At 45.3% G+C, this 24,819-nt stretch overlaps 1 protein-coding gene across 1 annotated transcript in view; it reads left to right on the top strand.

Annotated features, from left to right (window-relative positions):
• SYNM (synemin) overlaps positions 1-7,266 on the top strand; it is a 35,050-nt gene extending 27,784 nt beyond the window's left edge. Inside the window, exon 4 of the mRNA XM_060260046.1 lies at positions 272-7,266. Coding sequence (XP_060116029.1) covers positions 272-4,233 — 3,962 coding nt within the window. The 3' untranslated portion in view covers positions 4,234-7,266. The remainder of the gene's footprint in view (positions 1-271) is intronic.
• Positions 7,267-24,819: the final 17,553 nt, after the last annotated feature.

Consider the following 24,819-nt stretch of genomic DNA (forward strand, 5'->3'; position numbering starts at 1 on the left):
GCAAATCCCACCGACTTTTGTGGTCTGACAGTCAAGGGTCAAAACAAAACCTCTCAAGATTAGACAATTATCCATGTTTATTGCTCATATTTTGTGGAGATATGCAGGAATCAAAGCGCTTGGCTGCTGCGCAGTGACCTGTTCATTATATGTGTAAATAGATTTAGTTCAACAACCCAATTAAATCGATTTGAGTTTTATCATGTTAGTATGTCACTTAAGTACACTGCATTAAGAGATGTGATTTTCATTTGTTTTTATCTACTGGCAGGTGTCCGAAACATGCTTCATGAGTATAGCAGTCGCTACTCAGCTTATCGACAAGAGAAAGGAAAGAGAGCTTTCCCAGCCATCCAGAATGTTGACACAAGATATAAAACGCCGATCGCAAACATGAGCAGCTCTGCGGTTTATTCATCTCAAACAAAACCCAGCAGAATCCAGCCAGCTGCTGCTGTGAAAACATTCAGGAAAGATGCCGTCTGGTTAGAATCCCGCCCTTCAGCAGCTATTACAAAAGATAAAACTCATCAGAGAACTCTGACAGACCAAAGGCAGGTCCGAACTTTTACTCCAGCTTCTGTTATTAGCAGAGAGAGTGGAGTTTGGCGAAGAACATTGCCTGAAACAAAGAAAGCAGACAGTGTGATCACAGCATCTTTCCCCAAAGAATCAGCAGAAGTAAAAAAAGATACAACAATCCCCAATAGTTTTGAGAAGGTAAGACCCGAAGTAGTGGGGGTGTCTACTTCATCTTACAGCTTAAATTCCATTTCTGCAGAAAATAAATATGAGCGAACCCAAGAAGGAACTGATGGTCAATCAAATAGACAAATCGAGGAAGTTAAGCCAATGAAAGAGGAGAAGCCATTTTGGTTACAAGAAAGAGATGAAAAGGAAAGACCAGCCAGGGAAGTGACTGATTCTGTCCAGGCAAAGATGGAAAAGAAATCGACTGGTGTTGAAACAATGGTTAACTTTCAAAAGAAGGTGGAAATTAAGCCTGGGACGGAGGAGAAAAGGCATACCATGAAAGAATTGAGCATCAGCGATAGTAGAAAGGAAGCCAAAGTTGTAAAAGATGAAACTCCCAAGAATGGAAAATATGTAAAATGGGAAGAACACGTTAGGGTTGATACATCCGGAAAAGATTTGCCTTCCAGTATAACAAAGGATAAAAGTAGTGTGTTCCAACAGGACACAACAGTGACAACACAAAGCAGAGAAGCTGTTGAGATACCCATCCTTTCTGAAGAGCATAATCAAGGCCGGCTGTTTAAAAACAACAGCACAGAAATAAAATTACGAGACCAGAAACCTTTGACAGGTAAACCAAAAGATGAAGCCACCCTTAAGTTCTCCAGAAATATTCCAGAGAGGGAATCAAACCAAGACAGAGTACATGAAGAAGAAATCCCTAAAATGGATACCTTACTGACTGAAAGCATAGCAGAAAATATTGTTTCTGACATTCTTAAAGGTTTTGTGCAGAAATCTTCTGATTCAGGACTTCCCACTGATACCAAATTCACCTTCTCTGGAAAGAAATCTGAGGATGGGAGAGCGAGGACTGAGGTCACCATACAGTCTACGGTTCAGCAAGACCTGAGCAGTTCGGATGAGTTTGATCTGGGCCATTTCTCAAAGAAAGATGTTGAAGAGGTGGGAAGTGCTAAAGGAGCTTTATCTGAAGCTGTATTAGAAGATATTGTAAATGCTAGCTTGACGGGAAGGGACGGCCAAGGGAAAAGAACTGTTCGAGTTGAGATAGTTGAGGAGCCACTAGAATGTGCTGCTGATGAAAGAACAGAATTCCCAACACCCTTTGAAGTGGAAGAGGTGGAAGATACATTGCCCTGTATGACAGGACATCTGTATTATGGGGAAGAAGAGAAGGCTACGACGAGCGCTGCTGCGGATCTTAAGCAACAGCAACCCAGTGTGATTGTGTCTCATGTAGAAGAAGTCTCTGAGGGAGATGATGTCGTGGATGAAGAAAAATATTTTGTATCGACTCCAGAAGAACACCCCTGGACTCATGAGAAAGATGACGGCTCCGTATACGGACAGATCCATATTGAAGAGGAATCCACTATTAAGTATTCATGGCAAGACGAATTTCTTCAGGGAGCTCAGCAAAGGGCAGATGAAGGCATGGGTTCACCAGAACTTATTTACCAAGTGATGGGTGAAGAGGAAAGTGCCTTTGTTTCCAAGGAAGAGCCACAAGCTGAGCGGGTAGCCCATGTCGAATCCATTGTTATTGAGAGAGAGATTAAAATACCACATGAATTTCAGGCATCAATAAAGAGCCTGTTTTCTGAGGAATCAAAAGACCCTAAACACCAGCTGAAAGAAGCGTTGGAAACACTTGAAGACAGCCTTCCAGAAAGCGTCAAGCAGGAACTCTCAGTGCTAACCGAAGATGGCCATGCTGATTCAAGCAGTTTGGAAGTTGATATTAAAAAAGTGGAGCAGACCAAGAAAGGGGGTTTGGTAACTATAGTTGCAGAAGTCAGTCTGTCTGAGACACTAGACTCAGACCAGTTTAGCACCAGGGATTTTGGTGGAGGCCTTGCTGTTGAGTCACCAACACAAATCTCAACTGCATATAATTTTGATGAACGCAGGAAGGAAGGGTTAGAAAGCTACAGAGATGGTAGAAGTCAAGCTGGAATCATAGAAGTTTCTTCCACGCCATGGACTACCGAAGCAGTTTCTAGCTTGACTAAATTAAGCAGCAGCGATGGCGTGAAATACCACACTAGCGAACAAGTTGTCAGAGAAGGCCCGGTTTTCAAAAGTTTGGAACTTGGCAACAAAAGCGATCCCTCTCGCATGCAAGGGTCATTCGATATCAACAGATCTGTACGGCAGATTGTAGTCGGCCCGACAGAAATTCGCAGAACCGAGCAAGTCCTGCACGAAGGTCCCATTTCAGAAACTCTGGAGTTTGGTACAGGTGACTTTGAGGTAGGAGCAACAGCAAGCATCAGCCAATCCGTGCGAGGATTCACACGTGGTCCTGAAGAAATTCAGACGACAGAAGAAATAATGTACAGAGGGCCTGTCTATGGAACAGTGGAAGGGAGTGATCCTGAAAGCCCTACTCAGGCACAGTTTTTTACTGATAGCAGGTCCAGTAAGCACATTAGGTTGGGTTCAAAGCAAATTGTTGAAGAAATAACTTTTGAGAAGCCAGCTTCTGACTTGTCACCAGACGGTAACAGTGGGATGCTTTCTCAAACGAGAGGGACAGCAGAATCCAGCCGATCAATCAGGCATATTCAAATAGATCCAAAAGAGGCACATACTCAACAAGTTGTTTATGAAGGTCCTTTTTCTGGTAACACCATTTTAGTTGATGAGCCGGTGAGGCACATTAAAGTAAGACAGAAAGAAACTCCAGTCACTGAGCAAGCCATGCATGAAGAATCTTCTACAATGACTGGATCAAGTCATGATCCAGACTGGCTTTTCAAAGAAGGAAGTCTGGATACTAATACAACCGTCAGACACATTAAGGCAGCTCCCAAAGAATCAGTGGCAATGGAGCAAATTGTTTTCAAAGGGCCCATTTCCGAACAACACTTGGAGTTCAGTGGATCTGGACAAACATTCTCTTCTGAAGGGTCTGTCAGTCACGTTACATCGGGGCGGAAGGAAATGTGGAGTAGCGAACGTGCTTCATACCAAGGTTCTGTTTCCGAATCTTCTGGTATCAGTTCTGCTGGGGAGGATGCTTTAGAAACGGAAGGGCCCAGCGAGATCAGTCGCTCCATCAGACACATCAGACTCGGCCCTGCTGAAACTCACACAGAACAGTTCATATTCCAAGGCCCTATTTCTGATAAAGCGCCAAAGGTTGGTGTAGTGGAGCTTTCTCCAACAGATGGGCCCCCAGAAAGCCACTCTCTTGGGCACATAAAGATAGGACCTAAGGAAACATCCTTTACTTTTCAGATGGATGTCACTAACGTAGCAGGAGGGGGGCAAGGAGCAAAAATTCTGCTATTGGATACGAAAGATGCCAGTCCAGCAGAGGACACAGCCAAGGGGAGTGAAAGAGACGCTGAAAGTGAACAGAGACCAGAGAAGTCTGCATTCAACCAAACTGTTCAGCTGCAAAGGATGGTAGACCACAGATCTGTGGCTTCTGATGAGAAGAAAATTGCTCTTCTGTATCTGAATGAAAATGAAGACGAGGAAGAGGAAGATGGACCTTGGTTCTGAAAATAAGATTTTTATTAAATGTTTACTTAGGGTGTTTGATCATATAGCTGAATTTTTTAAAAAGTGGGAATCCTTCCTAATGTATCAGTTAGTGGTGAAAGGTTTGGAATGTATTTTCTTACACAATGTACTAATATATTTTCACAGGGTCCCTCAAATGCTTACTTTCCAAGCTATGGTATTGATTGCATTTGACTAATGTTGCAAAGTATGAAAACCTGTCCTTTAAAAAAAAAAGTTGCTCCACTTTCTCAGATTATATTTCAGAACACCTTTTAAAAATCAATTGCATTTCAGGTTCAAAATAGCAAGCTTAAGGAACCAGGGATGACGCTACAGGCATGGTTCAAAATCCATTCATTCTACAGTAATCCATTTTTAAGTCCATTGGGATAGATTTGGAATGAAAGAGTTATGAGTTCCAGCTCAAGCTGTGCAGAGACAGGCTGATTGGTTTTCAGATGGAACAGGGTATACTCTTAGGATAGGCTTTATACCGGAAGTGTAGCCTGCTCTGTTTGTGACTCTCCCGGGCATCAGGTAGAGGGTTTTTTTTCCCCCAAAATTACCATCAACCTGCTCCTTTTAACTGGAGATCTTGGGAACCAAACCTGGGACTTTCTGCCGCTGAGCCACAGTTCCTTGTTGTTGGACAAAACCTGCTATAAACTAAATATATATAGCAGAAATAAGCTTCAGCTAGTGTTGCTAAATAACCCAGCAACCCTGGCGGTCTCTCTCGTCAGCAAACATACCTTTCAGAAAGAAATGACCAAATGAATGAGAGGAGCGCAAAGGCCGGTTATAAATTGAGGGGGAAGGAACTTTATTTTATCATGTGTGCACTCGATTTCTAGCTTCTTCACCAGTATTGCAGTGAACATATTGTAGTAATAACAATCCCAGTTTGATTAGGATATAGGGTCACCACCTTTATACTAGTTAGCATTGCTGTTTCACCCTTAGCCACAGCCTGACAAAATAATTGGGTGTCAGCAGAAAAGCCTGATGTGCTCAACTCTGTTTCTTTGTACAAGTGGAGTGAGCATGCAGGGTGGGGGGAGTTTCCATCTGGTAAATTTGGATGTCAGGTTGCTGCTGAAGTCATGGGGGCAGGGCCAGTAAAAAGGGGGCTTTCCACTTTGAAGTGTATCTCACCAAGCACTGTTTCTGCACCGCTTCCATTCAATACCATAAGGCTGTGTGGTATAGCGCCATTTAGCAGATCCACCATGAATCATGTGTTAAGAGCATTTTTTGAATCTGGCTCCCACAAGGCAATGCAGTTTCAGTAAGGGGTGTTAGAGCATTTTTTAAAAAGACATGCAATTAAACCTATGCAGCTGCAGTGGATGCTAGCCAGCAAATAACAAGCAATTAGACAAAGGTGCACTTGAAGTGTGAATTATTTTTATTTGTATTTCTGATCACATTGAGATGTGCTTACAAAATGTTAAGCTTGCTTTTATAATTTGTGGTAGTGGGGGAAGAAAAAAAGCCAAACACAAGATTGGAGTATAAACCAAGGTGATGCTGGCTGCTGAGCCAGGCCAAGATTCCATGTTGTTCAGCCTCTATTTCCAAGAACCCTCTGAAATACATTCAGACCAGCAGGGCCATTGTTCCTTCTTGGTTTCCAGAGTCCAGCATTCAGAGCTTTTGATGTGCCAAGGAAGCAGGCCATGCAACCATCAGAAGGTGCCTTATGCAGCATCAGGACCAGTGTACCATAATGGTTAGAGTGTCAAACTGGACTCTGGAAACCCCCGGTTTGCATCCCTACTGCCATGGAAGCTTGCTGGGTGATCTTGGGCCAGTCACACACACACAGTCTAACCTACCTCAAAGGATCGTTGTGATGATAAAATGGAGGAGGGGAGAACATACTCCACTTTGGCTCCCAATTGGGTAGGGTATGGAAAAAAAACTAGAGGACAGTGGTTCGTCCGATCCACTGTTCTCTGCTTTGATTGGCAGTGGCTTTCCAAGGTCTTAGGTCGTCTTCTCATCTTGCTGTCTGAGATCCCTTAAAAATAGGTGGCAGGAATTGAACCCAGGAACCCCCATGCATGCAGTCTAAGTTCTCTGCTACTGAGCTATAGTTCCTTCTAGCAAGAGCATATATGGGACACAGGTGGTAAGTTTTTCATTGGGATGTTTCAAGCTGGACACGCAGCTGTGGATTTAAGCTTCTGATTTTAGGCAGATTTCACTATAGAGGAGGGTTTTTTTTACACCTGTAACAAAGTATATTTTCATATAATAACCCTATCAGCATGAGCGGGTGCTTATTTTTATATATATATATATATCTAGAAACAATACAACTGACTATGGTCTAAGAGGCCACACATAGATTAAAAATTCTATATTAGTGTATGTGATAATGTGCGCTCAGTTTAACAGTTATGTTCTCAGCTGCTTGAAGCTAGAAAGATTAATACTGTCCTGAGCGAAGAATAGGAAGAAATGAATCAAATTCTTTTCATTTATGGAAGAGGAATGCTATAGAGTTTGGGGGGAAATGTTTTATTCTATATTTATACTGAGCTTCGCTCAGAAGTTGGAGCACTTTTTTCTCTTTAATGCTGCAATCTTAGGCACACGTTGGAAGGAAATTCCATTTCAAGCAGAGGGTTTCTTCCAAGTGCACTTAATACACTTTATAATAATGCAGGCCCCAATTCGGTTAAGTCATAATGGGAATTGGAGCTAACTTGTTCTATTTTTTTTATTTGTACTTGAGTCACAACTAACTATTAGCTGAGTTGTGGGATGTGGTCTTGAAAGTCGGTTTTCTGGGAAATTTATTAGAGTTCTGTGTGAAAATAGCAACCCTTTGTAGACTACAGATTGTTAGAGTATGTGATTTCAGAGGCAGCAGATAGGTTGAAATGGGGTGGGTTATTGTCAGGTAAGACTTAACTGGGCATTTTTGCTCTGGTTGGTTAACAATGCAGTGTGTGTTTCCTGTAATGGTTTATTATGAATTTGTGCTTTTTTTCCCTGTCAAGTATTAAACATTGACAATTAGTGTGGCTTTTTTCTGCCTTTTTATAAGTATCAGGTTATTTTCAAAGAGCTCAGTTATGGAACAAAATGCAGGATTTATCATTTTACACTGAACAAATGTAAGAACTGCAATCCAGCAAAGAATTAACATGTCCATGAAGCTTGATCTCAAATAGGTCTGTATTGGATCATGGCTACAAATGATTCCACATTTATTATAGCTTCTCCCCTGCATATATATACCCAAAGAGGTTTTTTGTATTTCATTAATTTTTTTTCATTTGTAGGATTTTTCCTTTAATATATATGTAGTATATTCTACCAAAAAGAGACAGACGAGCTGGTTGTTAAGAAAAATATAGGTGCAGGAGGTGTAGGGTTGCCAGCCTCAAGGTAGGGGCTGGAGTTCTCCCAGAATTACAACTGCTTTCCAGACAACAGACAATTCCCCTGGAGGAAATGGCTGCTTTGGAGGGTGGACTCTATGGTGATATACCCTGCTGAGGTCCCTCCCTTCTCCAAATCATGCCCTCCACAGGCTCCAACCCCAAATTTTCAGGTATTTCCCAAGCAGGAGTTGGCAACCCTTAGGAGGTGGGAGTAGGGTTGCCAAGTCCAATTCCAGAAATATCTGGGGACATTGGGGGGTGGAGCCAGGAGTCTTTGGGGGTGGAGCCAAGAACAAGGCTGTGACAAGCATCATTGAACTCCAAGGGAGTTCTGGCCATCACATTTAAAGGGACAGTGCGCCTTTTAAAATGCCTTCCTTCCATAGAAAATAATGAAGGCTAGGGGCACCTTCTTTTGGGGCTCATAGAATTGGACCCCCTGGTCCAATCCTTTTGAAACTTGGGAGGTATTTTGGGGAGAGGCACTAGATGCTATACTGAAAATTTGGCGCCTCTACCTCAAAAACCAGCCGCCCCAGAGCCCCCGATAGCCGTGGATCAATTCCCCATCATTCCCTATGGGAATCGTTCATAGAGGTGCATAATGACTGTGGGGGCGGGGCTTCCCCCGCCGGCCAGCTGGCTGGGGGAGGAGGGAAGCCTGTAAAACCGGGGGATCCCCCGCTGGCACCTGGGGATTGGGAAGCCTAGGTGGGAGTTCCTTTGCAAACAGGAAATTGAACTGGCTTCTTCCTTTTTTACTGCTGCTTTTTGTTATGCTTGAAAAGTGCTCGCATCGCCCCCTGGAAGTAGATTTGTGTATTGCTTCTACAGCAGGTGCATCTTCTCAAAGGGCAGAGCTTTCATTACATATAGAAGTGCAAAAATAGGAGACACGGCTCTCCTGCACTCTTCAAGCTCTCATAACAGGTGGCTCAATTCCTTGTGGCCCCTACCTTATCCTGTGTTGCCTGTATTGACTAGCAACTATTCTCCGGGGCTCGGGAAGGTCTTTCCAAGCCCTGATATCCAATATCCTTTTAACTAGATTGAATGTCAGCCTTCTGATATGCAAAGCATGAGTTTTCCCACTGATTTGTGTCTCTGGTCCCTCTCTCTTTATCCTCAGTCCTGTCTTGCAACTACTTGCCTGCGCAAAGTCTTAATGTGCCAGCATAACAGGAGAATAAATAACAGAAGGTCACCCGTCTGCTGGCCTTCTCTTCCTTTCCCTTTTAAGGAGTCGTGGGAAGCCAGCTAATTGTTTAAGACAGCATTTTGTTTTTAAACACTGAGATAAAAAGCGACACGGAGTTCCAATCCATCCTGTCACATATTTCCCTGAGAAGGACGGGAACCTACACTCTTGATTTCAAGCACCTTTTTTGGTATTGTTAAAGCACTGCAGAGCTGTTACTGAGTTTGGTGTGGCTTCCGCCACCTCCCTGAAGATGGGGGACAACCTGGAGAAGGACATAAGGCCAAAGGTTTATCCTTTAGCCTAATTTGCTAACTCAAGTGACCCTGGAATCTTTACAACGCTATGACTCAACTGGCTTTTCCAGAAGGCATGTCTGTGACACACACCACCTATCAAAACTAGCTGGCTGGGAAGGGGAGGGGGGGGGGAAGAGACATGTATCTTAAAATAACAAGAGCAGCTGTAGAAACTGATACGGATGAAAACTCCCTTGGATGTTCTCCTTCGATGGCCTGTTGTGTGTATGTCCTGTGCTTTGCAAAACAGAATTTATGCTTTTATAATGCCCTGGTTCTGCAGAATACTATTAAGTTTCTAGAACAAAGCAGTAGACAAGTTCACCTTTAAGACTAAGCTTTATTTAGAATGTAAGCTTTCGTATGCTCTTAAGCAGGCTTCATCAGATAAAAAAAAATCAGACTCTGTGTGTGTTGCGTGCAGTCAATTCACTTCCAACTTAACGGCGATCCTATGAATTAGTGGCCTTCACTTGTATAGCTCAATCTTTGCAGATTTCGGAAGCTGAGCAGGTTTGTGTCCCTGGTTAGTACTTGGATGGGAAACCATTAAGTCTTGAGTTGTTATGCAGAGGCAGGCAATGACAAACCATCTCTGAACATACCTTGCCTTGAAAACCCCATGGGATTGCCATAAATTGGAAGCAACTGGACAGCACGTTCCACTCCCACATGAATTAACTTGGCAGCCAGGGCTTCCTTCCGCGAGTCCATCCATCTCAGAGGTGGCCGAACTTGCTTAACATAAGAGCCGCGTAGAATAAACGCCAGATGTTTGAGAGCCGCAAGGAAAGAAGGAAGACAAATAGATGGGGAGGGAGGGAAAGGTGGAAAGAAAGCAACTTTTATTTTAAATGCCTTCTCCAAGCCCCCTGACGGGGAAGTGGGGGCTTTGAGAGCCACACACTGTGTGTGAAAGAGCCGCATGTGGCTCCTGAGCCAGTCTGGCCACCACTGATCCATCTCATCTTGGGTCTTTGTCTTTTCTTACTGCTTTCAGCTTTTCCTAGCATTATTGTCTTTGCCAGCCAGCCTTTTCACAAAAGTTCAAATTTCCACTCTGCTGTGGAAGCTCACTGGGTGACCTTGGGCCCCGCCACACACACTCGGCCTAACCTAAAATGGAGAGGAGAATGGGATCGGCCAACAGGTAGTCTGCAGACTTTAGGATTGTGGTCTAGAGCTGCTCACCAGGAACTCAGTGCTCAAAATGTCCGGTAAGTTGCAGAGGTCTTATTCTTAATTTTTCTCCCCCGGATGATTCCCCCCTGCTGCCTGTCTTTGTTCCCACCTGCTGATCAGCTGAGTACCAGCAGTCAAGGGCTGCAATGAGCTGGGGGCGCCCAAATGGGAATCCTACTGGCGCCCGTTCAAATGAGCAAAAGACTACAACTAAGCCACCCTGAGAAAGAAACCTGGCTCTCTACATGCTTGAGGGACTCCTGCCTCCGCAAAAATAAATGGCTTTTTAAATTAGAGAAAGGAGGGGGAACCTGAAACAAGCCTCATGAGGACTAGAAACAGCACGAAAAGGGATGGATCGCTGCAAGCAGCTTAAAATCTATGAACAAAGTCAAAGGGAGGAGGGAAAATCCTTCTGGTGAAGCCTAGAGATTCCTGATGGAGATTTTGGGGAGTAGGAGATTGTTCCTCCCCAGTTCCTTGCAAGCCCCCCACTTTGTATATACGTAAATCCCAAAAAACGTGGTTGGAGAAAGTGTGGTTGAGCAGTGACAGCGTTAGATCTGGGGGGAGGGGGGCATGTGGTTCAAATCTCCATGCTGCCATGAAGCATTTTGGCTGCCCTAGGGCCAGTCCCACATACCATCAGTCTGACCTACTTCACTGGGCTGTAGAGAGAATAATATGGGTAAAGGAAAACCATGCACCCATACTCTGAGCTCCTTGGATGAAGGATAAAATGAATAAGTACACTAGACAGAACTCTTGAGTGTAACGTGAGGTGACAGGTCTTGGATGGGAGATGGAAGGCTGTGGCTAAATGAAGGGCTCAGTTCTCCATGGCCCCCATTCAGTTCTATGGGACAAAGTGAGTGGGATGCGGTCAGCAAGACTGTGGGTGGGCCAAAATCACCTCTCCCCAGAACACCTATCCCCCAGAAATGGTTTTCAACAACATGCTCTCTAGTATCTCCCCAAAAAGTGAATGAAAACCACTCTGGAGAAACGGACAAGCACTGCCAATTGAAATACTGATGTAGGTGAAGTAGAGCGCACCCTCAATACAAGCAGTCCAACTTTCACAAAGACCTGTGCGGAGTGGTGCATATTAGGTTGCCAACAGGTCTGAAAGAAAAAAAAAATGTCCCTTTGCTAGAAGGTTGAATGTGTAGGGATAGGACAGCGAAGCTTTTCACGGCATGGAGTGAACTAGTTAATAAGTCTCCCTTCAAAGAACGGGAACTTTGCCTGCCAGGAATTGGTGACCGATAGCAGGGTCAGTTCCAGGAGTATTTGGGGGCAGGGGGAGCAGGGGGCCTCTCTTTTCATTCCGGACCCTGTCTCCTTTTCCTGCTTGGGGACCTTCCCGCCGTCTGCACTCACAGCTGCCCAGACTGTCTTGTGTGCCCTTTGCCAAACAGTGCTGAGCAGCATGTGTGGCTGGCAGTGTTGCTATGCACCATCAGCATACTCTTCCTCAGTGATGCTGAGCAGCACATTTACCTGGTAAAGTGGGAAGCGGAATGCTTGTGAGCGGGGGGAGGGGGCAGAAGGAAAGGTGTGCAGATGGAAGGCTGCAGGAGCTGGGCCACATCAGGGGCGTCAAACTCATTTGTTATGACGGCCGGATCTGACATCAATAAGACATTGTCGGGCCAAGCCATGTCAGGCTGGGCCACATACGTACCTATTTAAGATTAGGTAGCAGAGATATAAACTTTATAAAGGACACAGACAAACACACATGCTTAAAAGATTAGCACTTGTTGGTCTTAAAGGTGCTTTCTTTGCATTACTTCCAGGAGATCCAGGGAACGGGGCAAGGAAGCTCTGGTTATCTTTCCTTCCCTAGGGGACCAGGGGGGGAAGAGCCTCAGCCTATAGAAAGAAGAGAGGCTTGGCTCAGTAGCTCTGCTTCGATTGAGAGAGCCTGGCAAAGCAAGCTATTCCTCTCCACTTCCTCCCCAAGGGAGCAGCCTCAGCCAATGGACAAAATAGAGGTTTTTCTCTGTAGCTCCTGTGAAATTAAGCAAGCCTGGCAAAGGAAGTTGTTATGCAGAAGGAAGCAAGAGAGAGGGAGAAGGAAGCAGATGACAGGCCTGATAGGAGCCCTCCAGGGGCCTAATTCAACACCCCTACTCTAGGCCCCGGCAGCTCCCCTGCCTCAAGGTATCCTGCTGACCCGATGCAAGGTGTATCGTGCCATTTTCCAAAAAAAGTCCCACCAACACTTTGTCTTTCACCTCTGCATCCTTTTCTTGCTCCAGAGATCTAAAGACAGCATACGTGTCCTCCATTTTGCCATCACAACAGCCCAGAGAGGATGGTGAGGCTGAGAGACTGTGATTGGCTCATGCTTACCCAATAAGCTTTGAGGCTGGGAGGAGATTTGAACCCAGGTCTCTCCCACCCTAGTCCTATTCTAATCAAGTTGCCCCACTGCCTCTCATTAGATGCTCAATAATGAAAGTATCTTGTAAAAATAAACTTGACCTAAGTAAGCCAGAACATATCGCCTTTCCGCCCACCAACATAACACAGAAGGTATGCTGCCTACTCCGGCCGTGGTGCTTTGACCGTGTTCAGCCAGATCTCTGTAGAAGCTGAAAATTCTCACACATCAGATGGGAACTGACTAACCCTTGGAGATTCCAACACTTACTTCATTGCTATCTTCAGATTCAACAACTTTGTGCATATCGAAAATCACATGCCTTTTAAAAATAAATGCAAGCAGGCAGCCATGTTGGTTTGAAGTAGTAGAACAAAATAGGAGTCGATTGCACCTTTAAGACCAACTTAGTTTCATTCAGAACGTAAGCTTTCATGTGCTCTCTAAGCACTCGTCTGATGAAGTGTGCTTAGCACAGGAAAGCTTACGTTCTGAATGAAACTAAATTGGTGTTAAAGGTGCAATTGACTCCTATTTTGTTCTTTCAAAAATAACTCTGCTTATAAATTCTTTCACCTAAGTTTCATCACTGCTAATAAGTCAGCAGTTGAAAATTTATTATATACTAGGTTTCAGTTTCAGAATGTTTTTATCCCAGTTTTGAAATGCTGCGCTCTTTGATTTCACCCTTCCGAAGCCAGACGAAGTGGCAAAGCCAAAGGGAGTGGTCATATCCGCAATTAATAGCTCTACTAGTTTGAACCGAGCAGTCTTTCCTGATAACATTGCCCAGCAGCAAAATATGATAACCAGTTCTCTTTTTCTCCCAGTTTTCCAGTGAAGAAAGCCACAGCAAGGCAATGGAGCAGGAAATGTATTCATGCTGACATGACTGAACAATCATCTCTTCATTTGTTTGCTCTGCAAATCACTCTGTTCCTACCCACCTTGTACACAGGGTCCTTGTCCAAATGCCACTAATAACCCCTCTGGAGTTCAGAAATATGATAAAGAGTTGTGCAGGTTGAGAACCCGGGAGGTGAGTATAAAAATAGGCACATGCAAACTGCAGAACAACAAACGTCGACCGGGGGAGTTCCAGGGACAGCTGTAATACTTTAAAAGGCTTCGTGGAGGAAAGAGTTTCTTCTGCTTTGGGCAAGCTGCCCTGCAAGCAGCTCCAGACTCTCTCTGGAAGTCATGTCAAGAGCGACACACTAAATAATTCCTGATTTGCTGCTCAGTCATGAACCCAAATAATTTCTGATTTACTGAATAAAGTCAAAGTTTATTAAAAACAGTCGTAAGACCAGCATACAAAATAATATAAGATAATACAATATAAGAACATGGCAATAGACAATTACAGCCATAATTCCTAAAATTCCGGACCGAACTAATCCTTCACTAATGACTCAACTTACAGTATGATCTACTGAATAGTGATAAGCCGAATGTTTGGGATATTCCATTGGAACTGTCTCCTCTAGTTCATACTTAATTTCACACCAGGCTGTGGGAAATGCGCATACGTCTGTGCCGTCAAGTTGCAAACAACTTATAGCAACCCCAGAGAGGTGCTTTCAAGGCAACTGAGAAGCAGAGGTGATTTGTCATTACCCTCACCTGCAGAGTTTTCCTTGGTACTCTCCAATCCGATACTGATTCGGCTTCGTTTCTGAGAGAGACCTGATAAGACTGGTGTGGTAAGGTCACAAACAAAAGATTCCCAAACTCAACCTTCCTTTTGCTGGGAACCAATTTTAACGGTTAAGGCTTGGGTTTAAAGGTGCAATTTCTGTGGCTGGTGTGTGACAGAGAACAGGAAAGAAAATATTTAAGGATTTACAAAAAAAAAAAAAGTTTATGCTTCTTTCTTTCAACATGAGATTCAAGTAGGGTTGTCAATCTCCAGGTGGAGGCAGGTGAGGTCAATCTCCAGGTGAGGATTCCCCAGTTTGGAGACCCTCCCCCTGCTTCAGGGTCATCAGAAAATAGGGGGGGTGGGAGGGAAATGTCTGCTGGGCACTCCCATTATTCCTTATGGAGACTGATTCCCATAGAGCAGGGGTGGCCAACGGTAGCTCTCCAGATTTTTTTGCCTACAGCTCCCATCAGCCCCAACCATTGGCGATGTTGGCCACCCCTGCCATAGAGTATAATGGAGAACTGATCCACAGGTATCTGGGGCTCTGGGGGGGCTGTTTTTTGAGGTAGAGTCACCAAATTTGCAGCATAGCATCCAGTGCCTCTCCACAAAATACGCTCCAAGTTTCAAAAAGATTGGGCCAGAGGGTCCAATTCCATGAGCCCCAAAAGAAGGTGCCACTATCCTCCATTATTTCCACTGGAGGGAAGGCATTTAAAAAGTGTGCAGTTCCTTTAAATGTGATGGCCAGAACTCCCTTTGGAGTTCAGTTATGTTTGTCACAACCTTGCTCCTGGCTCCACCCCCAAAGTCTCCTGGCTCCACCCCCCCAAAGTACTCAGATATTTCTTGAATTAGACTTGGCAACCCTAGATTCAAGGCAACTCACAATCCAAGGAATACAGCAAACATTAAATTTATTTATTTATTTATTACATTAAGCTTATATCCCGCCCTCTCCGCAAGCGGACTCAGGGCGGCTCACAACATTACATTACTACCATTAAAACCAATAAAACATAATTACATATTTAAATTATTTAAAACCATTTCATGGTGCTGTATTAATACAATACAATATAGGCGGTTCTGAAAATTCGGTGGTGACCACCAGTACTCTACATGGTGCTCTATATGATGTCCAGTGGCAGCTCTCTCTCAGTTAGATATCGAAGGCCTGTCGGAACAATTCGGTCTTACAGGCCCTGCGGAATGTAGGCAGATCCCGCAGGGCCCTTAGCCTCCGGGAGAGCGTTCCAGAGTTCTGGCGCTGCCACCGAGAAAGCCGTGGTTCGTGTCATACGCAACCTGGCTTCTTTTGGTCCAGGGATGGACAGTAGATTTTTCGTCCCTGAATGCAGTGCTCTCTGGGGGATATACGGAGAAAGGCGGTCCCGCAGATAGACAGGTCCCTGACCATAAAGGGCTTTAAAGGTCAGTACCAACACCTTGAAACGAACTCGGAACACAACAGGAAGCCAGTGCAGCTCTTTCAGCACCGGCTGAAAGCACCGACGTAAACATTGAAGCACCGACGAAAACTGAACAGTGTAAAATCAGACCAGGAACAATAAAACAGCCAGATTGTCATTGCATGGGCAAGAAAGTGAAAAGAAGACTGGTGGTAAGTGGGATTTGATTCTTCACAGTCCAGCAGAACAGGACAAGCTTTGACTTGTGCCTAAAGAGCACAAAGAATTATCCATTTAGAAACAGTTGGCAGGTATTTTTGTATTGTGCTGTTAGTGGCATTTCCGTTCCTTCAATGAATTAAAAAGTCTTATCCGTAGAGGTTGTGACAAAATTAGGTGAATTCAAATAATTTGAAAAAGGTGGCAGGTTACATATGTCAGTGCCATCAAACTGCAATCGCCTTATGGCAACCAAGGAAAGGGCTGTCAAGGCAAGCGAAAAGCTGAGTGGGTTGCCATCGCCTTCCTCTGCAGAGCCTTCCTTGGTGGTCTCCCATCCAAGGACCAATTCAGCTTATGTTGAACTCATTTGTTATGAGGGCCGAATCTGACATAAATGTGACCTTGTTGGGCCGGGCCATGTGTGTACCGATTTATGATTAGGTAGCAGAGATATAAACTTTATAAAAGACACAGACAAACACAAAGATTTTTTTAAAAACCCTTAAAATATCCTTAAAACATTAGCACTCATTGGCCTTAAAGGTACTTTCTTTGTATCTGTCCTGTGCAACCCAGGGAACTGGGCAAAGGAAGCTCTGGCTCTTTCCTTCTTTCCCCAGGGGATGAGGAAGGAAGAGCCTCAGCCAATAAAAGGAAGAGAGGCTTGGCTCAGTAGCACTGCTGTGTAATTGAGAGAGCCTAGCAAAGCAAGCTATTCCTCCCCCTCTTCCTCCCCAAAGGAGGAGCCTCAGCCAATGGAGAAAATAGGGGTTTTGCTCTGTAGATGCTGTGTGATTGAGCAAGCCTGGCAAAGCAAGCTGTGATGCAGAAGGAAGCAAGAGAGAGGGAGAAGGAAGCAGATGACAGCTAGTTGCTCAGGGGCCTGATAGGAGCCCTCTGGGAGCCTGATTCGGCCCCCTGGCCATATGTTTTACACCCCTGATTTATGGGATCTGATGAGATCAGATTATTCATGCTGCCTTCCCTCCTGGTAGCAGATTAATCAATTGAAAATTCTTTAGGAAGTTTTCTGAGCACCAGTTTAGCGTAGTGGTTAAGAGCAGTGGACTCTAATCTGGAGAACCAGGTTTGATTCCCCACTCCTCCACACACATTTCTTCTTTTTTAAAATCCTTATAAGGAACATGGCGTTTATAAACAAATTCCAATCTACAAGGTGAGTGCAGGATATAAAACACTATACATCTGTACTTTGAAAACAAAAATAAAAAGTCAAAACTGTCCATGCAAAACCAGAGAGCTGAAGCATTCCAGGAGTACAGAAAGCAAGCTGCTAAAGATATTTAACTGAGAATGGATTCAATTTAAAAGTAAAGTAATGTTAGTCTGTGTTAGTCACAAAAGCTCCTACAGTGCCACAAATTTTGTTAAGCCTCTTGCTCTTTTCTACTATTAAAGAAGACAAGTCCTTCAGAAGTTGCCTTTTACTTTCAGTAATGATGAGACAATAGATGAGGGCCTTCAGGTACCATGAGGGACTGTATTAAAGTTAGTACTTCAGTACAAAAACACCAGCATTTGCACACAGTAACATGAAAGTATTTCCCTAATGAGGAGTGCTAGTTGTTCCTAATAAATTCTGGAAAGTATCATGTGAAAAGTGTGGCTGCCCTAATTTGAAATGGCTGAAACGGTACAGGGTGGAAGCGACAAGAAAAGGGGAGTTCAGTGAGCTTCATGGTCTTATTCCTCTCACCTTGGGAGTTCAAAGTAGTCTTCAACAGCTCGCCCTCTCCTTTTCTATTACTTCACTCACTGATATCATTTTACAAAACAGTTGAAGTTGGGCAGAGCAAACTCCAACAGGGTGTAACTTACCTACATTAAAATGTCACTTATCCCACGCTGTTAGTAGGGAGTACTTTTAAGCTTCTTAAGTGTCTCGTATGACAAATATGTACGTCTCTGCCAACACTCTTCTCCTGCCCGGAGCCAGTATGTCTCCGCCTTGAACACTAAGGTTTCAGTTGCCAGTTACTTCCTTTCAGCAATTATACCATTTTCTGTGAAGAGGAATAAGGTCCAAAAAGTGAAAAGCACACGCCTGAAACCACCAAATGCTAAACCAATTAACAATAGTCTCAATTTGTTTTTAAACATTACAGTGGAAGTGATTCCTCCCTAGGGAACAGCCAGTATTCATCCTGAGAGGAGCCAAGGTTCATTTAAGTCAGTCACCAGATACAAAAGAGAAGGCAGCAAAAAAGAAATTATTATTAATCGTACTACATACTGCTTTAAAGTGCTTCACGCATGCAATCTCAATAACCCTGGTAACGTCCTTGGGAGGTTAATCATGCAGAGCAGTGTCTTTGCACTGTTTTGTACAGCGCACATTGCCAATCACAGCTTGCCCACCTATGGTGCCAGCTTATTTCTTATTTTCTTGGTCCTGGGAGCAGAGCCAACCCCACCCAGCAGACAGAGACGGATGGAGTGCCCAAGTACAACTGGAAACCAAGAGGCATGTGTTCCTTTGCCATTTCTGTCTCTATGCTTGTTCTCACACTCTGTGTCTAAATGCTGTCCTAGACCTCAGAGCTGTTTCTCACTGGGAGTAGCTAAGGAGGTAGGCAAGGACACTGGTGCCTTCTCCTATGGGACTAGACATCCTGTTTTATTTGTTTTGTAGCCACAAGGAATCTTGTCTACCCCCAACTTAAGATCTTGTTGGTCTCTCTGGAGAGCGGCTGAGTCAGTCAGTGGAAGAGCATCTGCTTTGAATGCAAAGAGCCCCAGGTTCAATCCCCAACATCTCCAGTTCAAAGGACCAGGGAGTAAGTGAACATATGAGAAGCCATGCTGGATCAGGCCAATAGCCCATCCAGTCCACCACTCTGTGTCACACAGTGGCCAAAAAACACAGGTACCATCAGGAGGTCCATCAGTGGGGCCAGGACACTAGAAGTCCTACCACTGTTGCCCCTCCCAAGCACCAAGAATACAGAACATAACTGCCCCAGATAGAGAGTTCCAACAATATGCTGTGGCTGATAGTCACTGATGAGAAAAAGTGATGAGAAAGCCCTCTATTGGGTTTTGTCAGTTGCTGAGCCAAAGTATCCAAGCACATATGAATACGATCAAGGTTTATTGGAAATCAGATGCATAGCAATGACCCTCTGGGAAAGGCCATTGCCGAGAATAGCTTGAATACAAATAATGGAGATTATTAGAGGAAACGAAAACATGCAAAAGTTAAGGTCCCCTCAGTGTCCATTATAGTTCCCAGGCTTTGGTGTAAAACCGAGACATCTTCCCTGAGTCTTCAAGGTTACAATGCATTCCCCTTATTGCTAATCTAAGTCACTGCCATAACTACCAGATAGCTAGCTCCCCGTGTTAGCCACCCTCTTGCACAGCTTGGAAAATTATGGCTACAAGCAAGCATGCAAGGTAGATACTACAACACCTGTTGGATAGATTTGTGAATATGTGAAAAATATAACATATTGGCTGCGATCACACCTAAATAATGCACTTTTAACCCATTTTCAATGCACTTTCCAACTGAATTTTGCCAGTTCACACAGGAAAATCCAGTTGGAAAGTGTATTGAAACTGCATTATTTAATGTGTGTGACCACAGCCATTGGGTGCAATCAGATGTACCATTAGTGGTGACACAGCTCCGTCTCGCTGACGGATTAAATATGTTCGTCCAGACATCCACATCTGGCAATCGGGCGTCATCCAGGGTCATCCTGGCTTGCTGCGGATAAATGCCGCATTAATTTGATAGCACAGAAAGTCCAGTCCTTTTTCAAAGAAGCGGCACAAGATCGTTTTTTTCCTGTTTGGACAGCTCACGCGCAATACTGCCTGTCACGAGCTGGGGCCAGGCCAGGCGAACTCCAGGGGCAATCCAAGGTCTGTAGCTGGTGAGCAAAGTGCCAAAACCAAATCACAGTCCAGGTATCGCAGGTCAGAGGTTCAGAAGCCGAAGTCAGGGGGTCCAGCAGTCAAAGCCAACGTAGAGGGGTCCAGAAACCGAAGTGGATGCTAGAACATCAGGTAAGTGACTAGTTGCTTCCACAAAGCCTTCTCCCAAAGCCCACAGCTATATAGCCCTCTGCTGTCTGTTGCCCATTTGGACTAATTGCTGACTCAGAGGGCAGCCAGGATCCTGCTGAGACTCAAGCATCCTCACTCCAAGAGGGTCCAGGATCCTTTTAGAACTCAGGGCTCAGGGAGAGTCTTGCTCGTGAGCGTGCCGCCCTCCTCCGATCCCTGAGGTCCTGACGAAGGCGATCACGCACCCGAGCCACCCGAGAGGGCGAGGCAGGGGGGCTTGGATCTTCTCCAGTAGGAGGCAGGGGCACTGGTGCCGGTGGCAGGGGCACTGGTGCAGGTGGCAGGGGCACAGTTTCTTCTGCAGGCTCAGCTTCTTCTGCAGGGTCCCCAGCACCCATGACACTGCCCCTTGGAATGTTTACCACTCCTCCTACCTTTTTTTTTTTTTTTAAGCCCCAGCAGACATGCACATTGCCAGATCATCCGGGAATCTGAGGTGATACTTCTGCTTCTCCAATCAACACAGGATCGGAGGGGGGGGCGTTATCCCACTATTCAGAACAGGAAAAAAATCTTTCCGTGTGGAGGATTTTCAGAAATCATTGTCACTGCCAATTTCTAGGAAAGTAATTCCTGGCAGTTCCCTGGTTTGAATCGGCAACGTTAATTCTGGAAACTTTCCCCCTCCCCCCCCCACCTGCCTCTGAAGGAACGTTTAATTTCCCACCTCCAAACAGTTGGGTGCATGTTCAATGGACCCCCCCCCTCCCAGAAATTACCATCTGATCACGTGTGCCAAGAAAAGAGCGTGAAGTATTGGATGTCTGATCGCTCAACAACAGAATGAGTCGCATTCTTGGATGCTCGTCTGAACGACCCTGCATCGAATCAATATTCAGCGGTTCAAATTTGAGTGCTACACACCCGCTTTTAATGTGACGTGTGACCGCACCCAATGTCAGGGAACCTGACACCCACTGCCTGACACCCTGGACAGTTACTGCCACTCTGAGTAGACAGTGCTGACCTTGACGGACTAATGGTCTGATTCAGTATAAGGCAGATCCATGGGTTCACATAATATTGGATTTGAATCTAACTTGAACAACTAGAAGAAGAAGATATTGGATTTATATCCCGCCCTCCACTCCGAAGAGTCTCAGAGCGGCTCACAATCTCCTTTATCTTCCTCCCCCACAACAGACACCCTGTGAGGTGGGTGGGGCTGGAGAGGGCTCTCACAGCAGCTGCCCTTTCAAGGACAACCTCTGCCAGAGCTATGGCTGACCCAAGGCCATTTCAGCAGGTGCAAGTGGAGGAGTAGGGAATCAAACCCGGTTCTCCCAGATAAGAGTCCGCATACTTAACCACTACACCAAACTGGCTCTCCTTTATGCATGCGTAAATCAGGAGTGAATTGCCTGATATCAGTTAAAAGAAGCACTGTACCCAGGTCATGAGAGGTAAGAGCTTCAGTCTACTCTACACCATTTAGAGTCCAGTTCTGGGCACCAGAATATATAGACAAACTGAAAGGGCAATTAGGATGGCCAGGGGTCTGGAAACATGTTGAGGTATTGGGTATGTTTTGCCTGGAGAAGAGTGAAGGAGACATGGAAGAGGGCAAAGCATCTTTACGGTACAGTGGTTAAAATGATGGAATAGGATCTGTGAAACTATGGAGGAGGAGGAGATTGAGTTTATACACCACCCTTTACTCAGAGTGGCTTACTATCTCCTTTCCCTTCCTCTCCCCACAACAGACACCCTGCAAGGTAGGTGAGGCTGAAAGAGCTCTTTCCAGAACTGCTCGTGAGAAAACAGTTCTGCTGAGAACTGTGATTGACTCAACGTCACTCAGCTGGCTGCATGCGGAGGAGTGGGGAATCAAACCGGGCTAATGGACAGACGGCCTGACTGCGTCCCAGGGAATCTGGACCTGGCATTGCAGGCTGTGGCAAGTTGGCTTAGGCTGAGTGGGTTGAAACTGAACCCAACGAAGACAGAGGTCCTTTGCTTGGGTTGCGGCTCTCTGGGAGGAGAAATTCCTCTCCCGGTCTTTGACGGTGCGCCGCTGAAGGCAGCGCACCGAGTCAGGAGCTTGGGAGTTCTACTGGAGCCTTCACTATTAATGGAGGCCCAGATAGCAGCCACTGCCAAGTCGGTGTTTTTTCATCTGAAGCGGGCAAGGCAGTTGGCCCCCTTCCTAGAGCGTCGGGACCTAGCAACAGTGATCCATGCAACGGCACCTCAAGGTTGGATTACTGTAATGCCCTCTACATGGGGCTGCCTCTGTGCTGAACCCGGAAGCTGCAGCTAGTACAGAACGCGGCGGCTAGGCTATTATTAGGGCTCCCGAGATGGGAGCACATACAGCTGGGGCTACGCAGACTGCACTGGCTGCCAGTTGTATACCGGGTTCACTACAAAGTGCTGGTTATTACCTTTAAAGCCCTATATGGTCGAGGACCTGCCTACCTGAAGGACCGTCTCTCCCCATATGAACCCCAGAAAGCACTGAGGTCAATGGGGAAGAACCAACTGACTATCCCCGGGCTGAAGGAGGCAAAATTAAAGAATACTCACACACGGGCCTTCTCCATTGCAGCTCCACACCTATAGAACCAGCTCCCGGAGGAAGTGCGGGCCCTGCGGAGCCTTGAACAGTTCCGCAGGGCCTGCAAGACCTTCCTCTTTAGGATGGCCTTTACCTGACTGAATGATTGATGGACTCGTCTTAAGTGATTCCGCCATCATACATACTTGCATCTAATAGAATAGCACCAGAAATGTTAATTTTAAATTGGAATGTTTTATGTTGAATGTTGATTTTAAAATTGTTATATAACTTATTGTATAGATTGATTATGTTGTTAGCCGCCCTGAGCCTGCTTCGGCGGGGAGGGTGGGATATAAATACAATGCTGTTGTTGTTATTATTATTATTATTTCCCAGATTAGAGTCTGCATACTTAACCAACAAACCAAACTGGCTCTCAGCACTATCTTTCGGCCTGGCCTTCAGGGCAGTTTCGTTTTTAGGAACTAGCAGCTGTCGGTCACAAAGCTTCTTGAAAGGTTGCAGGTTAATTTAGTATCAGAAACTCCAGGCAGGGATAATCAACACCTTTCGTAAAGGGCATCCATGCCAAGTATCCCATTTAATGAGTAATGGAGAGCTCAGTCCTCAAAATAGGGCTGTCACCTTCAAACAGACCTGTCCTATTATCATCTGTACGTAGTCCTCATATAGTACCTGACTGTAAAGCTGTGTGATGTCGCAGCTAAGGTGTGAGGTTAGAATCTGGAACACTCAGGTTTGCTTTGCCCTGGAACACTCACTTTGCCCTGGAAGTTTGCTGGGTGGTCCTGAGATTGCCACACCCTCTCAGCCTATGGAGTGTGTGGGAGGACTCCTCAGGGCCAGATCTGGCAGCAGCAACCGTCAGGTGAAGGGGAAAAGTAAATGGTGTAGGGAGGGTGATACCAGGAAAACTAAGGTGCCCCTTGAAAGGCCTTGTGAGTTCCCCACTGTGCCCTGCAGCTGGCACTGTGCAATTTGGGCAGAGTTTTCTTAGGGAGAGGCTATCATCAGAGGGAGGGAAGGATGGAACTGAAGACAGGGGGCAGATAAATATAAGTTGGTTGGTGGGTGACGTGAGGTGAGGTGAGAAGGAAGGAGGAAAAAGGAAAAGGCTATGGGGGCTTTAAGGGAAATGAAAGAGGAAACGGAAGAGTGAGGGGGGAAATGAAATCTCCCTGCAAATCCTTGTAGGCCTCCCACTTATATGTATTGATTATCCTTTTACAGCTGACAAAGTAAACAATCTTAGATGCACAGCATGGAAGTGATTTACTTTGTGAGAAAGCAGAAAATCAGGAATGGAGGTGAACCCCACCCCCCAAAATATTAAGGCATGTGAGTTCAAGTTTACACATTTTTTTTCTGGGCTACAGCTTGATAGATCCAAAATAGAAAATGACTGTAGATTCAACACAGCCTTCAAGCACAACATTTCCCCCTCAGTTCTCTGCTGGCAGTTGTGGCAGGAAAACATAATTAAATAAATGTTTTTCTGGTGCCAACTGTGTGACGTGTCCGTGTCCAAATACTTTTAAAAGCACATAACCTTCAGCCGGCTCAGCAAAGAGGGAAACAATTCCTAACAAGGTTGCCCGTCTCCACCTCTGTTCTAGGCTTTGGCCTTTAAAGGTTTACAGTGCGAAGTCCACTTTGCCATCAAAGATATTCCATCTGAATGTCATTTATGTAAAAGTCTGTAAACAAATGGGGAAAGTCTTGGATGCCTTTCTGGGCTGGGGGAAAAGTGTTAGTGTAAAGTTTGACAGTGGCTGTCCTTGCCAGCTTGCCAAGGCTGAGTTCTTTTCATTCTGCAACCAAATGCAGTTGAAAGGAATCAGAACTGGACCCTGCGCAACATGCAAAAGAATATGGGTTGGATGCAGACTAAATTTCCAGTTAACGGAAGGCACTTTGATCAGCCAAATGGAACTTTCCTGCTGCCCCATTCCTAAGGTTGCCAGCTCTGGACTGGGAAATTGTTGGAGATTTGGGGGCCGGGGAAACCTGCAGGGGGACAGAGTTCACCTGGAATGCAGTTTGCATTATCTCAATGAGAACTGATCCCTGCGGTCTTGAAGTCAGTTGTAATTCTGGGAGAACTCCAGGCCCCACCTGGAGGTTGGCAACCCTGTTTCCTGTTGCTTCTGTGGGGGGGCATGAGACAAGTTAGGGAACCTCAGTTTTCTAAACCTCATGTCAGAGGCAGAAAAGCT

This window comes from Heteronotia binoei, chromosome 19 (genome assembly GCF_032191835.1).
Source record: "Heteronotia binoei isolate CCM8104 ecotype False Entrance Well chromosome 19, APGP_CSIRO_Hbin_v1, whole genome shotgun sequence".
In the NCBI taxonomy this organism is placed as follows: domain Eukaryota; kingdom Metazoa; phylum Chordata; class Lepidosauria; order Squamata; family Gekkonidae; genus Heteronotia; species Heteronotia binoei.